Source organism: Carcharodon carcharias, chromosome 10 (genome assembly GCF_017639515.1).
Source record: "Carcharodon carcharias isolate sCarCar2 chromosome 10, sCarCar2.pri, whole genome shotgun sequence".
Lineage (NCBI taxonomy): Eukaryota > Metazoa > Chordata > Chondrichthyes > Lamniformes > Lamnidae > Carcharodon > Carcharodon carcharias.
Genome location: NC_054476.1, coordinates 40,465,332 through 40,480,847, shown reverse-complemented (window position 1 = coordinate 40,480,847; position 15,516 = coordinate 40,465,332). Strand labels below are relative to the sequence as shown.

The following is a 15,516-nucleotide window of genomic DNA, read 5'->3' as shown; positions in this document are numbered from 1 at the left end:
CTGAGATGAAGACACATTAAGCTTAACTAAATACATAGGTATTCTTTTATGATTATTGAACTGCATTACCAGTGTAGTTTCAGCGCCTGTATGCAATGAGTTTACAATGGCATGTATATTTTTGTTCATGTAGATTCGCAGGGAAACTCTACAAATGCTAAAAGTGATCCTAACAATAAAATGGAAGAACAGGGAACCGACGGTGTAAACAATGAAGAAAATAGTAAGTTGCGCAAAGCTTTCATATATTTGCCGATGGGATGTGGGTAATTTTGACAGATCGTACATTTATTAGCATCATTAATTGTCCTTGGTATGATGCTAATGCTGGTTCTGGAATTGTTGCAATCCGTGTGGTTTAGGTACATCCACAGAGCTGATCGGGAGGCAGTTTCTGGTTTTCAAGCCAGTGCCCATGAAGGATTGACACATATTTCCCAGTCCGGATTTTGTAAGATTTAGAGAGGAAGTTGAATGTTTTGGTGTGCCCCTCTACCCGCTGCCCCTCCTTATCTAGATCCCAATGGTTGCGTATTTGGAAGATTCCCTTGAGGAAGCAGTATTTAACCAAATAAAAAGAAATACAATTTATTGATGATGTGGAATGTAGGAGAATGTTCCAGTTAGCAAAATCTCATTGATGATGTAGGCCTAGCTCAGTGATGATGTAGGCCAACAGTTTTTTTTAAGATTGACACACTAAACAAAATGAGAAGCAAAGGTGAACAGAACAATCTTGTTGTTTGGACCCTTTCTTGGCTCCCTCTATCATGCTCTGAGTGATCAGGTGCCACTGGAATGTTCTTGGCCAAGCTCTAGGTGGATATCACTCATGCAGAATTGCAGCAACTGAAGGCCTGCCCCATTAGTGCAAATGGAGATTCCCTGTCCTTTGGAACACATCAGGACTTGTCTATTTAGACAAAGTTAGCATTCACTTTGCTGTTTTCTTTCTGTCACATTATCAATACTGGACTTGAGGAGCAAAAATTCAGCTTGTCTAATTGGGTGGAGGTTCCTTTCTCAGAAAGGATTGAAAATAATCCAGTTGAGATATCAATTTTTGCTTGATGTTATGTTAAGGACAGAGAACACATAATAAAGAAGGGATGGAGAGAAGTCAGTAGAAAGAACACATGCTAGTGGAAGTGCTGAGAAAGGAAATATACTAAGGGATTGCAATGGATGGTGGAGGCAATAGTTGTAATGAAATGGCTTATGTACTCTTTGAAATGGAGAAAATATGAATTGTTTTCCACTAAAGCATCAAAAGCACAAAGTGCCTTATCATATTCATGGATGTATTAGCTCCATTATTCAGAAACCTGGTCTGTAAGTCAGTGGGAAATGTGTTGATGTTCCAGTCCAGGACTTGAGCAGATATCTTGTCTGAAAATTAACTCATTTTGGATGGAATGATGAATTCACACACTGGTCATAATATTTGATAAAATGATCAAAATAGAGAATTCAGAAATAGATCCATTTTTCAGCGTAGAACTTCATTGATGTATCGTTACATTGAAGTACGTTCTTGGTACAATGATTTGAACCCAAAAAGATATGTTGCTAGCATGTGAATCTGCGTTGTAAAATTTTACCAATAATATTTGAAGCTAATTGATTGATGTATATTCAGGAAAGGGAGGGAAGCCTACAAGGAACTATTATTCACTGTGAGATGAAATTTTGCATTATTCTGAAGGCCCCTCATGCAGCACTTAGCTGAGAAATAATAATATCTGTCCTGAGATGAAGACACATTAAGCTTAACTAAATACATAGGTATTCTTTTATGATTATTGAACTGCATTACCAGTGTAGTTTCAGCGCCTGTATGCAATGAGTTTACAATGGCATGTATATTTTTGTTCATGTAGATTCGCAGGGAAACTCTACAAATGCTAAAAGTGATCCTAACAATAAAATGGAAGAACAGGGAACCGACGGTGTAAACAATGAAGAAAATAGTAAGTTGCGCAAAGCTTTCATATATTTGCCGAAGGAATGTGGGTAATTTTGACAGATCGTACATTTATTAGCATCATTAATTGTCCTTGGTATGATGCTAATGCTGGTTCTGGAATTGCTGCAATCCGTGTGGTTTAGGTACATCCACAGAGCTGATCGGGAGGCAGTTTCTGGTTTTCAAGCCAGTGCCCATGAAGGATTGACACATATTTCCAAGTCCGGATTTTGTAAGTCTTAGAGAGGAAGTTGAATGTTTTGGTGTGCCCCTCTACCTGCTTCCCCTCCTTATCTAGATCCCAATGGTTGTGTATTTGGAAGATTCCCTTGTCGAAGCAGTATTTAACCAAATAAAAAGAAATACAATTTATTGATGATGTGGAATGTAGAAGAATGTTCCAGTTAGCAAAATCTCATTGATGATGTAGGCCTAGCTCAGTGATGATGTAGGCCAACAGTTTTTTTTAAGATTGACACACTAAACAAAATGAGAAGCAAAGGTGAACAGAACAATCTTGTTGTTTGGACCCTTTCTTGGCTCCCTCTATCATGCTCTGAGTGATCAGGTGCCACTGGAATGTTCTTGGCCAAGCTCTAGGTGGATATCACTCATGCAGAATTGCATCAACTGAAGGCCTGCCCCATTAGTGCAAATGGAGATTCCCTGTCCTTTGGAACCGATCAGGACTTGTCTATTTAGACAAAGTTAGCATTCACTTTGCTGTTTTCCTTCTGTCACATTATCAATACTGGACTTGAGGAGCAAAAATTCAGCTTGTCTAATTGGGTGGAGTTTCCTTTCTCAGAAAGGATTGAAAATAATCCAGTTGAGATATCAATTTTTGCTTGATGTTATGTTAAGGACAGAGAACACATAATAAAGAAGGGATGGAGAGAAGTCAGTAGAAATAACACATGCTAGTGGAAGTGCTGAGAAAGGAAATATACTAAGGGATTGCAATGGATGGTGGAGGCAATAGTTGTAATGAAATGGCTTATGTACTCTTTGAAATGGAGAAAATATGAATTGTTTTTCACTAAAGCATCAAAAGCACAAATGCCTTCTCATATTCCAAGAAGTATTAGCTCCATTATTCAGAAACCTGGTCTGTCAGTCAGTGGGAAATATGTTGATGTTCCAGTCAAGGACCTGAGCAGATATCTTGTCTGAAACCTAACTCATTTTGGATGGAATGATGAATTCACACACTGGTCATAATATTTGATAAAATGATCAAAATAGAGAATTCAGAAATAGATCCATTTTTCAGCGTAGAACTTCATTGATGTATCGTTACATTGAAGTACGTTCTTGGTACAATGATTTGAACCCAAAAAGATATGTCGCTATGTCCTGTGCCGCAAGTGAAACTACGTTGTACAATTTTACCAATAATATTTGATGCTAATTGATTGATGTATATTCAGGAAAGGGAGGGAAGCCTACAAGGAACTATTATTCACTGTGAGATGAAATTTTGCATTATTCTGAAGGCCCCTCATGCAGCACTTTGCTGAGAAATAATAATATCTGTCCTGAGATGAAGACACATTAAGCTTAACTAAATACATAGGTATTCTTTTATGATTATTCAAATGCATTATCAGTGTAGTTTCAGCTCCTGTATGCAATGACTTTACAATGGCATGTATATTTTTGTTCATGTAGATTCGCATGGAAACTGTTCAAATGATAAAAGTGAACCAAAAACTAAAACGGAAGGCGTTCATAATAACAATCCAGAAAACTGTAAGCAGGGAACCGACGGTGTGAACAACGAGGAAAATGGTAAGTTGCGCAAAGCTTTCATCTATTTGCCGATGGGATGTGGGTAATTTTGACAGATCGTACATTTATTAGCATCATTAATTGTCCTTGGTATGATGCTAATGCTGGTTCTGGAATTGCTGCAATCCGTGTGGTTTAGGTACATCCACAGAGCTGATCGGGAGGCAGTTTCTGGTTTTCAAGCCAGTGCCCATGAAGGATTGACACATATTTCCCAGTCCGGATTTTGTAAGTCTTAGAGAGGAAGTTGAATGTTTTGGTGTGCCCCTCCACCTGCTGCCCCTCCTTATCTAGATCCCAATGGTTGTGTATTTGGAAGATTCCCTTGAGGAAGCAGTATTTAACCAAATAAAAAGAAATACAATTTATTGATGATGTGGAATGTAGAAGAATGTTCCAGTTAGCAAAATCTCATTGATGATGTAGGCCTAGCTCAGTGATGATGTAGGCCAACAGTTTTTTTTAAAATTGACTCACCAAACAAAATGAGAAGCAAAGGTGAACAGAACAATCTTGTCGTTTGGACCCTTTCTTGATTCCTCTACCATGCTCTGAGTGAGCTGGTGCCACTTGGAGGTTCTTGACCAAGCTCTATGTGGATATCACTCATGCAGAATTGCAGCAACTGGAGGCCTGACCCATTAGTGCAAATGGAGTTTCCCTGTCCTTTGGAACCAATCAGGACTTGTCTATTTAGACAAAGTTAGCATTCACTTTGCTCTTTTGCTTCTGTCACATCATCAATACTGGACTTGAGGAGCAAAAATTCAGCTTGTCTAATTGGGTGGAGGTTCCTTTCTCAGCAAAGGATTGAAAATACTCCAGCTGAAATATCTTTCTTTTGCCTGATGTTATGTTAAGGACAGAGAACACATAATAAAGAAGGGATGGAGAGAAGTCAGTAGAAATAACACATGCTAGTGGAAGTGCTGAGAAAGGAAATATACTAAGGGATTGCAATGGATGGTGGAGGCAATAGTTGTAATGAAATGGATTATGAACTCTTTGAAATGGAGAAAATATGAATTGTTTTTCACTAAAGCATCAAAAGCACAAAGTGCCTTATCATATTCATCGAAGTATTAACTCCATTATTCAGAAACCTGGTCTGTCAGTCAGTGGGAAATATGTTGATGTTCCAGTCAAGGACCTGAGCAGATATCTTGTCTGAAACCTAACTCATTTTGGATGGAATGATGAATTCACACACTGGTCATAATATTTGATAAAATGATCAAAATAGAGAATTCAGAAATAGATCCATTTTTCAGCGTAGAACTTCATTGATCTATCGTTACATTGAAGTACATTCTTTGTACAATCATGTGAACCCAAAAAGATAGGTCGCTAGTATGTTCGTGTGCCGCAAGTGAAACTACGTTGTACAATTTTACCAATAATATTTGAAGCTAATTGATTGATGTATATTCAGGAAAGGGAGGGAAGCCTACAAGGAACTATTATTCACTGTGAGATGAAATTTTGCATTATTCTGAAGGCCCCTCATGCAGCACTTAGCTGAGAAATAATAATATCTGTCCTGAGATGAAGACACATTAAGCTTAACTAAATACATAGGTATTCTTTTATGATTATTGAACTGCATTACCAGTGTAGTTTCAGCGCCTGTATGCAATGAGTTTACAATGGCATGTATATTTTTGTTCATGTAGATTCGCAGGGAAACTCTACAAATGCTAAAAGTGATCCTAACAATAAAATGGAAGAACAGGGAACCGACGGTGTAAACAATGAAGAAAATAGTAAGTTGCGCAAAGCTTTCATATATTTGCCGAAGGAATGTGGGTAATTTTGACAGATCGTACATTTATTAGCATCATTAATTGTCCTTGGTATGATGCTAATGCTGGTTCTGGAATTGCTGCAATCCGTGTGGTTTAGGTACATCCACAGAGCTGATCGGGAGGCAGTTTCTGGTTTTCAAGCCAGTGCCCATGAAGGATTGACACATATTTCCAAGTCCGGATTTTGTAAGTCTTAGAGAGGAAGTTGAATGTTTTGGTGTGCCCCTCTACCTGCTTCCCCTCCTTATCTAGATCCCAATGGTTGTGTATTTGGAAGATTCCCTTGAGGAAGCAGTATTTAACCAAATAAAAAGAAATACAATTTATTGATGATGTGGAATGTAGGAGAATGTTCCAGTTAGCAAAATCTCATTGATGATGTAGGCCTAGCTCAGTGATGATGTAGGCCAACAGTTTTTTTTAAGATTGACACACTAAACAAAATGAGAAGCAAAGGTGAACAGAACAATCTTGTTGTTTGGACCCTTTCTTGGCTCCCTCTATCATGCTCTGAGTGATCAGGTGCCACTGGAATGTTCTTGGCCAAGCTCTAGGTGGATATCACTCATGCAGAATTGCAGCAACTGAAGGCCTGCCCCATTAGTGCAAATGGAGATTCCCTGTCCTTTGGAACAGATCAGGACTTGTCTATTTAGACAAAGTTAGCATTCACTTTGCTGTTTTCCTTCTGTCACATTATCAATACTGGACTTGAGGAGCAAAAATTCAGCTTGTCTAATTGGGTGGAGGTTCCTTTCTCAGCAAAGGATTGAAAATAATCCAGTTGAGATATCAATTTTTGCTTGATGTTATGTTCAGGACAGAGAACACATAATAAAGAAGGGATGTAGAGATGTCAGCAGAAATAAGGCATGCTAGTGGAAGTACTGAAAAAGTATATATACTAAGGGATTGCAATGGATGGTGGAGGCAATAGTTGTAATGAAATGGCTTATGTACTCTTTGAAATGGAGAAAATATGAATTGTTTTCCACTAAAGCATCAAAAGCACAAAGTGCCTTCTCATATTCATGGATGTATTAGCTCCATTATTCAGAAACCTGGTCTGTCAGTCAGTGGGAAATGTGTTGATGTTCCAGTCCAGGACTTGAGCAGATATCTTGTCTGAAAACTAACTCATTTTGGATGGAATGATGAATTCACACACTGGTCATAATATTTGATAAAATGATCAAAATAGAGAATTCAGAAATAGATCCATTTTTCATCGTAGAACTTCATTGATGTATCGTTACATTGAAGTACGTTCTTGGTACAATGATTTGAACCCAAAAAGATATGTTGCTAGCATGTGAATCTACGTTGTACAATTTTATCAATAATATTTGAAGCTAATTGATTGATGTATATTCAGGAAAGGGAGGGAAGCCTACAAGGAACTATTATTCACTGTGAGATGAAATTTTGCATTATTCTGAAGGCCCCTCATGCAGCACTTAGCTGAGAAATAATAATATCTGTCCTGAAGTGAAGGCACATTAAGCTTAACTAAATACATAGGTATTCTTTTATGATTATTGAACTGCATTACCAGTGTAGTTTCAGCGCCTGTATGCAATGAGTTTACAATGGCATGTATATTTTTGTTCATGTAGATCCGCAGGGAAACTCTACAAATGCTAAAAGTGATCCTAACAATAAAATGGAAAAACAGGGAACCGACGGTGTAAACAATGAAGAAAATAGTAAGTTGCGCAAAGCTTTCATATATTTGCCGAAGGAATGTGGGTAATTTTGACAGATCGTACATTTATTAGCATCATTAATTGTCCTTGGTATGATGCTAATGCTGGTTCTGGAATTGCTGCAATCCGTGTGGTTTAGGTACATCCACAGAGCTGATCGGGAGGCAGTTTCTGGTTTTCAAGCCAGTGCCCATGAAGGATTGACACATATTTCCCAGTCCGGATTTTGTAAGTCTTAGAGAGGAAGTTGAATGTTTTGGTGTGCCCCTCCACCTGCTTCCCCTCCTTATCTAGATCCCAATGGTTGTGTATTTGGAAGATTTACCTGAGGAAGCAGTATTTAACCAAATAAAAAGAAATACAATTTATTGATGATGTGGAATGTAGGAGAATGTTCCAGTTAGCAAAATCTCATTGATGATGTAGGCCTAGCTCAGTGATGATGTAGGCCAACAGTTTTTTTTAAGATTGACACACTAAACAAAATGAGAAGCAAAGGTGAACAGAACAATCTTGTTGTTTGGACCCTTTCTTGGCTCCCTCTATCATGCTCTGAGTGATCAGGTGCCACTGGAATGTTCTTGGCCAAGCTCTAGGTGGATATCACTCATGCAGAATTGCAGCAACTGAAGGCCTGCCCCATTAGTGCAAATGGAGATTCCCTGTCCTTTGGAACACATCAGGACTTGTCTATTTAGACAAAGTTAGCATTCACTTTGCTGTTATCTTTCTGTCACATCATCAATACTGGACTTGAGCAGCAAAAATTCAGCTTGTCTAATTGGGTGGAGGTTCCTTTCTCAGAAAGGATTGAAAATAATCCCGTTGAGATATCAATTTTTGCTTGATGTTATGTTAAGGACAGAGAACACATAATAAAGAAGGGATGGAGAGAAGTCAGTAGAAAGAACACATGCTAGTGGAAGTGCTGAGAAAGGAAATATACTAAGGGATTGCAATGGATGCTGGAGGCAATAGTTGTAATGAAATGGCTTATGTACTCTTTGAAATGGGGAAATGATGAATTGTTTTCCACTAAAGCATCAAAAGCACAAAGTGCCTTATCATATTCATGGATGTATTAGCTCCATTATTCAGAAACCTGGTCTGTAAGTCAGTGGGAAATGTGTTGATGTTCCAGTCCAGGACTTGAGCAGATATCTTGTCTGAAAACTAACTCATTTTGGATGGAATGATGAATTCACACACTGGTCATAATATTTGATAAAATGATCAAAATAGAGAATTCAGAAATAGATCCATTTTTCAGCGTAGAACTTCATTGATGTATCGTTACATTGAAGTACGTTCTTGGTACAATGATTTGAACCCAAAAAGATATGTTGCTAGCATGTGAATCTACGTTGTACAATTTTACCAATAATATTTGAAGCTAATTGATTGATGTATATTCAGGAAAGGGAGGGAAGCCTACAAGGAACTATTATTCACTGTGAGATGAAATTTTGCATTATTCTGAAGGCCCCTCATGCAGCACTTAGCTGAGACATAATATTATCTGTCCTGAGATGAAGACACATTAAGCTTAACTAAATACATAGGTATTCTTTTATGATTATTCAAATGCATTATCAGTGTAGTTTCAGCTCCTGTATGCAATGAGTTTACAATGGCATGTATATTTTTGTTCATGTAGATTCGCATGGAAACTGTTCAAATGATAAAAGTGAACCAAAAACTAAAACGGAAGGCGTTCATAATAACAATCCAGAAAACTGTAAACAGGGAACCGACGGTGTGAACAACGAGGAAAATGGTAAGTTGCGCAAAGCTTTCATCTATTTGCCGATGGGATGTGGGTAATTTTGACAGATCGTACATTTATTAGCATCATTAATTGTCCTTGGTATGATGCTAATGCTGGTTCTGGAATTGCTGCAATCCGTGTGGTTTAGGTACATCCACAGAGCTGATCGGGAGGCAGTTTCTGGTTTTCAAGCCAGTGCCCATGAAGGATTGACACATATTTCCCAGTCCGGATTTTGTAAGTCTTAGAGAGGAAGTTGAATGTTTTGGTGTGCCCCTCCACCTGCTGCCCCTCCTTATCTAGATCCCAATGGTTGTGTATTTGGAAGATTTACCTGAGGAAGCAGTATTTAACCAAATAAAAAGAAATACAATTTATTGATGATGTGGAATGTAGGAGAATGTTCCAGTTAACAAAATCTCATTGATGATGTAGGCCTAGCTCAGTGATGATGTAGGCCAACAGTTTCTTTTTAAGATTGACACATTAAACAAAATGAGAAGCCAAGGTGAACAAAACAATCTTGTTGTTGGACCGTTTCTATGCTCCCAATATCATGCTCTGAGTGATCAGGTGCCACTGGAATGTTCTTGGCCAAGCTCTAGGTCGATATCGCTCATGCAGAATTGCAGCAACTGGAGGCCTGACCCATTAGTGCAAATGGAGTTTCCCTGTCCTTTGGAACCAATCAGGACTTGTCTATTTAGACAAAGTTAGCATTCACTTTGCTCTTTTGCTTCTGTCACATCATCAATACTGGACTTGAGGAGCAAAAATTCAGCTTGTCTAATTGGGTGGAGGTTCCTTTCTCAGCAAAGGATTGAAAATACTCCAGCTGAAATATCTTTCTTTAGCTTGATGTTATGTTAACGACAGAGAACACATAATAAAGAAGGGATGGAGAGAAGTCAGTAGAAATAACACATGCTAGTGGAAGTGCTGAGAAAGGAAATATACTAAGGGATTGCAATGGATGGTGGAGGCAATAGTTGTAATGAAATGGATTATGAACTCTTTGAAATGGAGAAAATATGAATTGTTTTTCACTAAAGCATCAAAAGCACAAAGTGCCTTCTCATATTCATCGAAGTATTAACTCCATTATTCAGAAACCTGGTCTGTCAGTCAGTGGGAAATATGTTGATGTTCCAGTCAAGGACCTGAGCAGATATCTTGTCTGAAACCTAACTCATTTTGGATGGAATGATGAATTCACACACTGGTCATAATATTTGATAAAATGATCAAAATAGAGAATTCAGAAATAGATCCATTTTTCAGCGTAGAACTTCATTGATCTATCGTTACATTGAAGTACATTCTTTGTACAATCATGTGAACCCAAAAAGATAGGTCGCTAGTATGTTCATGTGCCGCAAGTGAAACTACGTTGTACAATTTTACCAATAATATTTGAAGCTAATTGATTGATGTATATTCAGGAAAGGGAGGGAAGCCTACAAGGAACTATTATTCACTGTGAGATGAAATTTTGCATTATTCTGAAGGCCCCTCATGCAGCACTTAGCTGAGAAATAATAATATCTGTCCTGAGATGAAGACACATTAAGCTTAACTAAATACATAGGTATTCTTTTATGATTATTGAACTGCATTACCAGTGTAGTTTCAGCGCCTGTATGCAATGAGTTTACAATGGCATGTATATTTTTGTTCATGTAGATTCGCAGGGAAACTCTACAAATGCTAAAAGTGATCCTAACAATAAAATGGAAGAACAGGGAACCGACGGTGTAAACAATGAAGAAAATAGTAAGTTGCGCAAAGCTTTCATATATTTGCCGAAGGAATGTGGTAATTTTGACAGATCGTACATTTATTAGCATCATTAATTGTCCTTGGTATGATGCTAATGCTGGTTCTGGAATTGCTGCAATCCGTGTGGTTTAGGTACATCCACAGAGCTGATCGGGAGGCAGTTTCTGGTTTTCAAGCCAGTGCCCATGAAGGATTGACACATATTTCCAAGTCCGGATTTTGTAAGTCTTAGAGATGAAGTTGAATGTTTTGGTGTGCCCCTCTACCTGCTTCCCCTCCTTATCTAGATCACAATGGTTGTGTATTTGGAACATTCCCTTGAGGATGCAGTATTTAACCAAATAAAAAGAAATACAATTTATTGATGATGTGGAATGTAGGAGAATGTTCCAGTTAGCAAAATCTCATTGATGATGTAGGCCTTGCTCAGTGATGATGTAGGCCAACAGTTTTTTTTAAGATTGACACACTAAACAAAATGAGAAGCAAAGGTGAACAGAACAATCTTGTTGTTTGGACCCTTTCTTGGCTCCCTCTATCATGCTCTGAGTGATCAGGTGCCACTGGAATGTTCTTGGCCAAGCTCTAGGTGGATATCACTCATGCAGAATTGCAGCAACTGAAGGCCTGCCCCATTAGTGCAAATGGAGATTCCCTGTCCTTTGGAACAGATCAGGACTTGTCTATTTAGACAAAGTTAGCATTCACTTTGCTGTTTTCCTTCTGTCACATTATCAATACTGGACTTGAGGAGCAAAAATTCAGCTTGTCTAATTGGGTGGAGGTTCCTTTCTCAGAAAGGATTGAAAATAATCCAGTTGAGATATCAATTTTTGCTTGATGTTATGTTCAGGACAGAGAACACATAATAAAGAAGGGATGTAGAGATGTCAGCAGAAATAAGGCATGCTAGTGGAAGTACTGAAAAAGTATATATACTAAGGGATTGCAATGGATGGTGGAGGCAATAGTTGTAATGAAATGGCTTATGTACTCTTTGAAATGGAGAAAATATGAATTGTTTTCCACTAAAGCATCAAAAGCACAAAGTGCCTTCTCATATTCATGGATGTATTAGCTCCATTATTCAGAAACCTGGTCTGTCAGTCAGTGGGAAATGTGTTGATGTTCCAGTCCAGGACTTGAGCAGATATCTTGTCTGAAAACTAACTCATTTTGGATGGAATGATGAATTCACACACTGGTCATAATATTTGATAAAATGATCAAAATAGAGAATTCAGAAATAGATCCATTTTTCAGCGTAGAACTTCATTGATGTATCGTTACATTGAAGTACGTTCTTGGTACAATGATTTGAACCCAAAAAGATATGTTGCTAGCATGTGAATCTACGTTGTACAATTTTACCAATAATATTTGAAGCTAATTGATTGATGTATATTCAGGAAAGGGAGGGAAGCCTACAAGGAACTATTATTCACTGTGAGATGAAATTTTGCATTATTCTGAAGGCCCCTCATGCAGCACTTAGCTGAGAAATAATAATATCTGTCCTGAAGTGAAGGCACATTAAGCTTAACTAAATACATAGGTATTCTTTTATGATTATTGAACTGCATTACCAGTGTAGTTTCAGCGCCTGTATGCAATGAGTTTACAATGGCATGTATATTTTTGTTCATGTAGATTCGCAGGGAAACTCTACAAATGCTAAAAGTGATCCTAACAATAAAATGGAAAAACAGGGAACCGACGGTGTAAACAATGAAGAAAATAGTAAGTTGCGCAAAGCTTTCATATATTTGCCGAAGGAATGTGGGTAATTTTGACAGATCGTACATTTATTAGCATCATTAATTGTCCTTGGTATGATGCTAATGCTGGTTCTGGAATTGCTGCAATCCGTGTGGTTTAGGTACATCCACAGAGCTGATCGGGAGGCAGTTTCTGGTTTTCAACCCAGTGCCCATGAAGGATTGACACATATTTCCCAGTCCGGATTTTGTAAGTCTTAGAGAGGAAGTTGAATGTTTTGGTGTGCCCCTCTACCTGCTGCCCCTCCTTATCTAGATCCCATTGGTTGTGTATTTGGAAGATTCCCTTGAGGAAGCAGTATTTAACCAAATAAGAAGAAATACAATTTATTGATGATGTGGAATGTAGGAGAATGTTCCAGTTAGCAAAATCTCATTGATGATGTAGGCCTAGCTCAGTGATGATGTAGGCCAACAGTTTTTTTTAAGATTGACACACTAAACAAAATGAGAAGCAAAGGTGAACAGAACAATCTTGTTGTTTGGACCCTTTCTTGGCTCCCTCTATCATGCTCTGAGTGATCAGGTGCCACTGGAATGTTCTTGGCCAAGCTCTAGGTGGATATCACTCATGCAGAATTGCAGCAACTGAAGGCCTGCCCCATTAGTGCAAATGGAGATTCCCTATCCTTTGGAACAGATCAGGACTTGTCTGTTTAGACAAAGTTAGCATTCACTTTGATGTTTTCCTTCTGTCACATTATCAATACTGGACTCGAGGAGCAAAAATTCAGCTTGTCTAATTGGGTGGAGGTTCCTTTCTCAGAAAGGATTGAAAATAATCCAGTTGAGATATCATTTTTTGCTTGATGTTATGTTAAGGACAGAGAACACATAATAAAGAAGGGATGTAGAGAAGTCAGCAGAAATAAGGCATGCTAGTGGAAGTACTGAGAAAGTACATATACTGAGGGATTGCAATGGATGGTGGAGGCAATAGTTGTAATGAAATGGCTTATGTACTCTTGAAGTGGAGAAAATATGAATTGTTTTCCACTAAAGCATCAAAAGCACAAAGTTTCTTCTCATATTCATGGATGTATTAGCTCCATTATTCAGAAACCTGGTCTGTCAGTCAGTGGGAAATGTGTTGATGTTCCAGTCCAGGACTTGAGCAGATATCTTGTCTGAAAAATAACTCATTTTGGATGGAATGATGAATTCACACACTGGTCATAATATTTGATAAAATGATCAAAATAGAGAATTCAGAAATAGATCCATTTTTCAGCGTAGAACTTCATTGATGTATCGTTACATTGAAGTACGTTCTTGGTACAATGACTTGAACCCAAACAGATATGTTGCTAGCATGTGAATCTAAGTTGTAAAATTTTACCAATAATATTTGAAGCTAATTGATTGATGTATATTCAGGAATGGGAGGTTATCCTACAAGGAACTATTATTCACTGTGAGATGAAATTTTGCATTATTCTGAAGGCCCCTCATGCAGCACTTAGCTGAGAAATATTAATATCTGTCCTGAGATGAAGACACATTAAGCTTAACTAAATACATAGGTATTCTTTTATGAGTATTGAACTGCATTAACAGTGTAGTTTCAGCGCCTGTATGCAATGAGTTTACAATAGCATGTATATTTTTGTTCATGTAGATTCGCAGGGTAACTCTACAAATGCTAAAAGTGATCCTAACAATAAAATGGAAGAACAGGGAACCGACGGTGTAAACAATGAAGAAAATAGTAAGTTGCGCAAAGCTTTCATATATTTGCCGAAGGAATGTGGGTAATTTTGACAGATCATACATTTATTAGCATCATTAATTGTCCTTGGTATGATCCTAATGCTGGTTCTGGAATTGCTGCTTTCCGTGTGGTTTAGGTACATCCACTGAGCTGATGGGGAGGCAGTTTCTGGTTTTCAAGCCAGTGCCCATGAAGGATTGACACATATTTCCCAGTCCGGATTTTGTAAGTCTTAGAGAGGAAGTTGAATGTTTTGGTGTGCCCCTCTACCTGCTTCCCCTCCTTATCTAGATCACAATGGTTGTGTATTTGGAACATTCCCTTGAGGATGCAGTATTTAACCAAATAAACAGAAATACAATTTATTGATGATGTGGAATGTAGGAGATTGTTCCAGTTAGCAAAATCTCATTGATGATGTAGGCCTAGCTCAGTGATGATGTAGGCCAACAGTTTTTTTTAAGATTGACACACTAAACAAAATGAGAAGCAAAGGTGAACAGAACAATCTTGTTGTTGGACCGTTTCTATGCTCCCAATATCATGCTCTGAGTGATCAGGTGCCACTGGAATGTTCTTGGCCAAGCTCTAGGTGGATATCACTCATGCAGAATTGCAGCAACTGAAGGCCTGCCCCATTAGTGCAAATGGAGATTCCCTATCCTTTGGAACAGATCAGGACTTGTCTGTTTAGACAAAGTTAGCATTCACTTTGATGTTTTCCTTCTGTCACATTATCAATACTGGACTCGAGGAGCAAAAATTCAGCTTGTCTAATTGGGTGGAGGTTCCTTTCTCAGAAAGGATTGAAAATAATCCAGTTGAGATATCATTTTTTGCTTGATGTTATGTTAAGGACAGAGAACACATAATAAAGAAGGGATGTAGAGAAGTCAGCAGAAATAAGGCATGCTAGTGGAAGTACTGAGAAAGTACATATACTGAGGGATTGCAATGGATGGTGGAGGCAATAGTTGTAATGAAATGGCTTATGTACTCTTGAAGTGGAGAAAATATGAATTGTTTTCCACTAAAGCATCAAAAGCACAAAGTTTCTTCTCATATTCATGGATGTATTAGCTCCATTATTCAGAAACCTGGTCTGTCAGTCAGTGGGAAATGTGTTGATGTTCCAGTCCAGGACTTGAGCAGATATCTTGTCTGAAAAATAACTCATTTTGGATGGAATGATGAATTCACACACTGGTCATA

The 15,516-nt window shown here is 38.1% G+C and overlaps 1 protein-coding gene across 1 annotated transcript in view; it reads left to right on the top strand.

Annotated features, from left to right (window-relative positions):
- LOC121282818 (uncharacterized protein DDB_G0290685-like) overlaps positions 1-15,516 on the top strand; it is a 98,272-nt gene that overhangs the window by 69,898 nt on the left and 12,858 nt on the right. The window contains exons 11-18 of the mRNA XM_041196633.1: positions 134-223; positions 1,881-1,970; positions 5,431-5,520; positions 7,179-7,268; positions 8,926-9,045; positions 10,720-10,809; positions 12,466-12,555; positions 14,212-14,301. Coding sequence (XP_041052567.1) covers positions 134-223; positions 1,881-1,970; positions 5,431-5,520; positions 7,179-7,268; positions 8,926-9,045; positions 10,720-10,809; positions 12,466-12,555; positions 14,212-14,301 — 750 coding nt within the window. The remainder of the gene's footprint in view (positions 1-133; positions 224-1,880; positions 1,971-5,430; positions 5,521-7,178; positions 7,269-8,925; positions 9,046-10,719; positions 10,810-12,465; positions 12,556-14,211; positions 14,302-15,516) is intronic.